The 6,000-nt window shown below is 38.2% G+C and overlaps 1 protein-coding gene across 4 annotated transcripts in view; it reads right to left on the reverse strand.

The window, feature by feature from the left end:
* pspc1 (paraspeckle component 1) overlaps window positions 1-5,303 on the reverse strand; it is a 30,883-nt gene extending 25,580 nt beyond the window's left edge. For all 4 annotated transcript variants that reach the window (XM_066660248.1, XM_066660244.1, XM_066660243.1 and 1 more), the window contains exons 1-6: window positions 4,792-5,303; window positions 2,201-2,502; window positions 1,942-2,037; window positions 1,664-1,860; window positions 1,461-1,545; window positions 1,146-1,251 (exon numbers count right to left, since the gene is read on the reverse strand). In XM_066660248.1, the coding sequence (XP_066516345.1) occupies window positions 1,146-1,251; window positions 1,461-1,545; window positions 1,664-1,860; window positions 1,942-2,037; window positions 2,201-2,502; window positions 4,792-5,163 (1,158 nt within the window). In that variant the 5' untranslated portion in view covers window positions 5,164-5,303. The remainder of the gene's footprint in view (window positions 1-1,145; window positions 1,252-1,460; window positions 1,546-1,663; window positions 1,861-1,941; window positions 2,038-2,200; window positions 2,503-4,791) is intronic.
* Window positions 5,304-6,000: the final 697 nt, after the last annotated feature.

Raw genomic sequence — 6,000 nt, forward strand, 5'->3', positions numbered from 1 at the left:
TGCACAAAAGGGTTCGTAAAAATTTGGGCAAATGTTAAATGCATGTGCAATTATCATCATCTAACCACTGAAAAAGATATCACCTCCAAATAAAGAACAAACAACAGGATAGGTCAATATCATTGCCGTAGGAGCGTAGGAGCAAAGTAATTCTGAAATCCACGATTTACTGAAAGTAATTAATCTGAGAAAAATTCAGAGCAATATTAGCCCAGACTGGGCTAAAGACCTTGTGTGTATCCGTTAAACAATGGCTTACTCACTGCAACACAGTTAACTGTCAAGCTTGTTTACTGACATTATGGAAAGATCACATAGGTCACAACTTGATGCAGTCAAGAACGGCATTTCCACTTTTATCACAAACAGATGAAGACAAATTGAAACAGAAAATAATCTTGCCACATGTAGAAGAATAGCACCCCTTCAGACAAGAGTGTGTAGCACAGGCCCTGTCAAGCACTGTCAATAAAAACAAATATGTCTAATCCTGTATTCATTTTATACTTTTTAAAATGAAAATAAATGTAGGAAAACATATGTAGTAATTTCAGGGATGTAAAGCATGTTCCTTTATTTTTGTTTTAAATTTAATATGAATTGCAATGTAGTAAAGGTATATAAAACTCCACATTCACTACAGTACCAGAAACACGTGGGTTTTTTTGACTGCCATAGCAACTCTGCCTGACACTGCAACCATGGTTAACACCAGTCTGTAAGATGTTATCTTACAATGTCACTTAAAAGTTCACTTGAAATGCAAAAACACCAGAAATCTCATACGTAGGTCCTGTACAGGCATAGACTGATTTCACTTTAGTTATGCATGGTGCATGAAGTTGTTGAAAAATGTGAAACATTACCATGATGCAAACTAGCAGTATGAACAATTCAAGCTGAAAAGAGCAAGGTCGCAATTCATGTATTCAAAGGATGCAAGGAAGTCCTTGTTTACTACATGTCAACTACAGCTATAATGTCTGGCCAAAACATCTACAACCCACAATACATAGAGTACAAATATGCAACTGATCTATAAAAAAATAAAGACAGGTATTGCACCCGAAAAACTGCAGCAGGAGTGAAGATAAATTTCTGAAGACCACTAGTCTCAGAAAACAGGGTATTTATTTGGTACTCACGCTATCCATGAAGCCAGGCTTGAAAGTTTCAGGCTGGCGCCTCATTTCATCCTGGTCTCTGTGGCGCATCATTTCATCTTCACGTCGTCGCCTCTCTTCCTCATGTCTGGAAATAGAGAGAGAATAAATAAATGTGGTTAAATATTGACAAAATTCTTATTTGAATACTGATCAATTTAATCCAAATGTTTTGTTTCTGAATACATATTTCTGTTGCGGTGAAAATGCAAACAAGAATTACAAAAAGTCTCTTTAACTGTAAAGTATAAATATGAATGATGGCTCTGACAGGATTGATCAGAAACCCCCATGTACCTCATCTCCATCTGTTTGCGCTTCTGCAGTTCTTGGTTTCTCAGCTCCTCCAGCCGACGCAACTCTTCCTGACGTCTCATAAGGTCTGTTGGTCAAAGACAGCACGTTTGCAATGCTGCAATTTTACGCAACTCAATCCTCAAATGGAAGAATTGGTGAGTCAAATATTCTTCACAACATGACACAGTATGTTATGATTTTACCTTGTCTCATCATCATGAGCTGGTGCTCATGCTTTGCTGTCTCCATTTCAGCTTCCAGTTTCTCTTTGGCCTCTTGAATATTCCTGTTCACCTGATCCCTCTGCTGTTTCTCCATTTCATCCAGAGCTTTCCAACGTGAGGAGTACTCAAATTCAAAAGTTCCCGGCTGAGCAAAGCGTGGGGGCTGCTCCCTTTCCCTGGAAAGATGGGTATAAGAATGATATCAAGTCTACCACTCAACCAACATAAACATATGCTTCAATATTCCAGCAACATACTTGTAATACTGTGCTGATTTTTGCAACAACTTTTCTGGAAGGCCATCTTCATCATCGAACTGCTCTGTTGGTTCAACAACAGCGGGACGTGGGGACCTGACAAGTAAATCAACATATTTTTTTGTTTTTATTAGCTCATTAAATCATTCAACATAGATGTCTTCATATATATTCACAATTTTTCATATTACGAATATGATTTATTAAATAAAATATGGTTCAATATCTTATATTTAACTAGTTAAATCTGAATTCTTACGTAGTGAGTAGAAGGGCTCCTTCAGCACAGCGATCAAGAGCCTTTCTTGCAGCAGCCTTATTCGCAAACTCCACCATTCCCTTGCCTGTAGGTCTCCCACGGTCATCCACCACCACAACTGCCCGCTCAACTGGCCCAAACTGTGCAAAAGCTTGCTCTAGAAGCTCATTTGTAACAACAGGTGAAAGGTTTCGGATCGTAAGGGCAGCTCCATGTGTAGCAAAACGAATGCGAATTGGCCTGTTCCTCAGGACGGTGCCATCCAACTCAGCCTTGGCAATCTCTGCTAATGTCCTGGTTTCCTTTAAAAAAATAAATAAATAAATAAATGTGGTTATTTCAGCAGAAGTACAGATAAGCTGTAAGGAAATTCCAGCTCTGAGAATTTTCTACTACAAAATGCAGTAACAAAGTAATTAATGAATGCAGTAAATGAATAAACAAGTGTATTGAACAGTGGCTTAGTACACTTAAAAAATAATAAATAATATGAGTAAAGAAAGAAAGAAAGAAAGTCTGCAACATGCTCTACACACTGTGACAAAATAATGATACCTCTGCTGATAATACTCCTTGAACAAAGAGGAACATTTTAAAACTAATACTACAACTACTGTGTGGTAGATTTCTGTGTGAAGGGTGTGATAAACAGAATTACTAGAGCAACAGACATGTGGGGGAAAACAAAAAAAAAATTAAATTTAGGAAAGTAACTACCTAGTACTGCTGGGCGATATGAGCGCAAATCAATATCACAATTAATAGTACATTTTACCATGACTACAATTAACTATTATTTTGTTTTGTATTTTTGACCATCATAGTTCAGTGATGAGGGTTTCACTGTAAATATGCTCCAGTATTAAAGCTGAGATATATATTATATATAAAACAATTAAATATAATTATATAACAATTATGCAGTCCATGGAAAGGTATGGAAAGGGAGGGGGAAAAATTTAAAGAAAATTGTTAATTATATCCCAACACAAATTAAATACCTGTGGACTAAATTGATAGTATAATATACAAAATAATGTGTAGCAAAAATGTACTTGTTTAAAACACATGCACTGAAAATCAGGCTTCTAACCTTGCTTGAATATAGTCTTTGTTAATATATTCCAAAATGTATTTTGTAAATTAATAAGCCTTTCACCATGACTGAGCATTTTCACTCTGAATCTGCAGTGTGCCGAAGAGTCTCAAACAGGCAAATTCAGACAGACAGGTTGTGTTACATCATAAACTCAAAGAGGCAATCAAATAAAACTCCAGCGCAGGGCTGGATAATACTACAGACGAGAGGTAAGTAGACAGAAATAAAAAAAATATATATGCATTTTGCCATGAAATAACTCATTTGAATGTCATTTTAACGAACATTGGTCAGCTGTTTCAGTTTTTAATCGTTGAATAGACGGAGATTAAGTGTATTTCGAAACCTAACTATCTGTAACATTCAAGTGAAACTACAAATTTCATTCAGAAACACGAGTACAGGTTACGGTTTTCGCGCCATTTATATTGTTAGCTTCGCAAATTCATTCAGAAACCTTTGAGCTTATCCCTCAAGTTTAGCTCTAAATATAGCTACGTATTACGTGACAAATACTGTAAATAATACTAACCCAGTGTTTTAATCAGCTTGACAGCTGAACAACAAACTCATTTCGCTGTCTGGTTAAGGTTCTACAGCGTTAAAAAAAATCAGGCTATCTACATCCCTGAAGCAAAACGTGAGAATCATTAACGTTAGCTTCTACTTCTAAGTAGGGGGGAGAGACTTGGTGTGTTCAAGCTAAAGGTTGTGGCAACGTTTCAGCCCTCTCCAATGAATAAAACTGTTAGGAAGGAAACAAGCGCAAGTTTAGGTAATGATTTCCGACTTCCGAAGACAGCTAGATAGAACGACTGTAATACAAGAATATAGCTTTATAGCTTTATAAACGTTATATAAATATAACGTTTGTAACTGTTAGCTCGTTAGTTTTCTTAGCTAACAAAACCAAGCACCAACCAACTGGCTCACACTGAGGCCGCTCATTGTGGCCTTTCTATTGAACTACGGAGGTAAGGAAATAACAGCTGCACGTGAACGTGTCTAATATAACAACATTATCGTCTCTGCATGTTTATTTGTTTAAAAAACAAAGCCCCCTCCACAGGTTCATTTCCAATCTAGTGCACTAAGTGGGGCGTAGAAAGTCAAATGGAATGCGACCCATGGTAGATAGTTAACAGTGAGCATTAGCTATAGGTTAACGTTACATTTTGATCCGATATGTTAACATAACGTGGTATATTCGGGTTTTTTTGCCATCGTTTACTCGCCTGTGAAAGTAATGTACAAGTAGCTAAATATGTGTCAGTTAAATATAAATGTAAACGAATGCTAACATTCGTTTTCATTTGCGATACATGTAGATGAGTACACGTAGCTGATAGCATGTCAGTGAATGGACCGCTAACGTTAAGCAAACATTCTGCATTTAAAACAGCTAGCATATCCTACCCGTTTCCATTTGTTCATTTATGTAAAATCCGTCTGAAAGAACCCGAGCCCTACATCTCAGGGGTACGGCACTCACCAGTCTGATAAAGCCGAATCCTCGGTCTCTGTTGATGAACACCTCGTTGGCCTCGCCGTATTTGGAAAACAGTTTTCTGAAGTCCTCCTCGGTGATGTCCGTGGGCAGGTTCCCCACGAACAGTCTGCACCGCTGGGTAAAGGTTTTTTCACCCGGTCTTCTGAAACTCTTCAGGTCCAAGGTCATCTCCCGCGGCTCGCTGCCGCTCTCAGCATCGGGCGACGGGCTGGAAGAGGCGGCTTTTGGCGACGACGCATCCGTCTTCCCGGAGCGGTCCGCGGCCGGAGAATCCGAACTGCGCTTCGGGTTCAAGGGTTTAGGGGATGGAGAGCTGTTCTGGATGTTCACCTGTTTCAGGTTTCTGTTCGCCATTGTGGCTTCAACTAATGGAGTAAAATCAATCCTCTGTGTATAGTTTACGTTTTAATCGAATCACAGTCTTCACTAAAGCTCGATGGCTGCGGTGGCTCCACAGCAGGGCTGAGAGTCAATCCCCAAAAAGAACCGACTCCTCGATTCTAAGTGTTTGGGAAACGAGTGTCGATTCCAAACATTTAAACTTGATTCATTACACATGTGGACACAGGGCGCTGCAGGTGGTCATTGTTTATTTTATTTGAAAGTAAAACAAATTGTATAAATTCCAGAAAATAATTAGTCAGAGACAAAAATGGGTACAGGCCGAATTAATTTTCAAAGTCTTCGTTTTTGTGATCGAGATTATTTTGTTGAATCGACACTTGGAATCTACTACAGCGACCCCCCCTCGCCTGGAATCTGAATCAGAATCGATTCAAAATAGGAATCGAGTATTTTCAAACAACTGAGCTTGCGCAGTCTTTCAAAATAAATCCTTATTTCCGGTGGCAGAAACTGCAGAAATTTGGCTCCATCTACTGGGAATATGCGTAAAAATATACACTAAACAATATTGTAGGTGTTTTACCATCAAAGCATTTGTTACCAAACTGTTTCGTAGAAAATTAGACATCAAACCGGTCTGTAATCTATGAGAAATAATTCAAATTTCTGTATTTCCGCAAATTTTGATAGATGTTATGACTGTATCTGTTAGTTAAATGTAGCATTAGGCTGCCCTAGTGCAGTAGTCTTTCATAATTCACTGTTTTCCAAATCACTCTATACTTTTACAATATGTATAATGCAATATTTTTAACCCACTCTTGCTGGTATGTGGGAAAGCGACAA

Source organism: Hoplias malabaricus, chromosome 2 (assembly GCF_029633855.1).
Source record: "Hoplias malabaricus isolate fHopMal1 chromosome 2, fHopMal1.hap1, whole genome shotgun sequence".
Classification (NCBI taxonomy): Eukaryota; Metazoa; Chordata; class Actinopteri; order Characiformes; family Erythrinidae; genus Hoplias; species Hoplias malabaricus.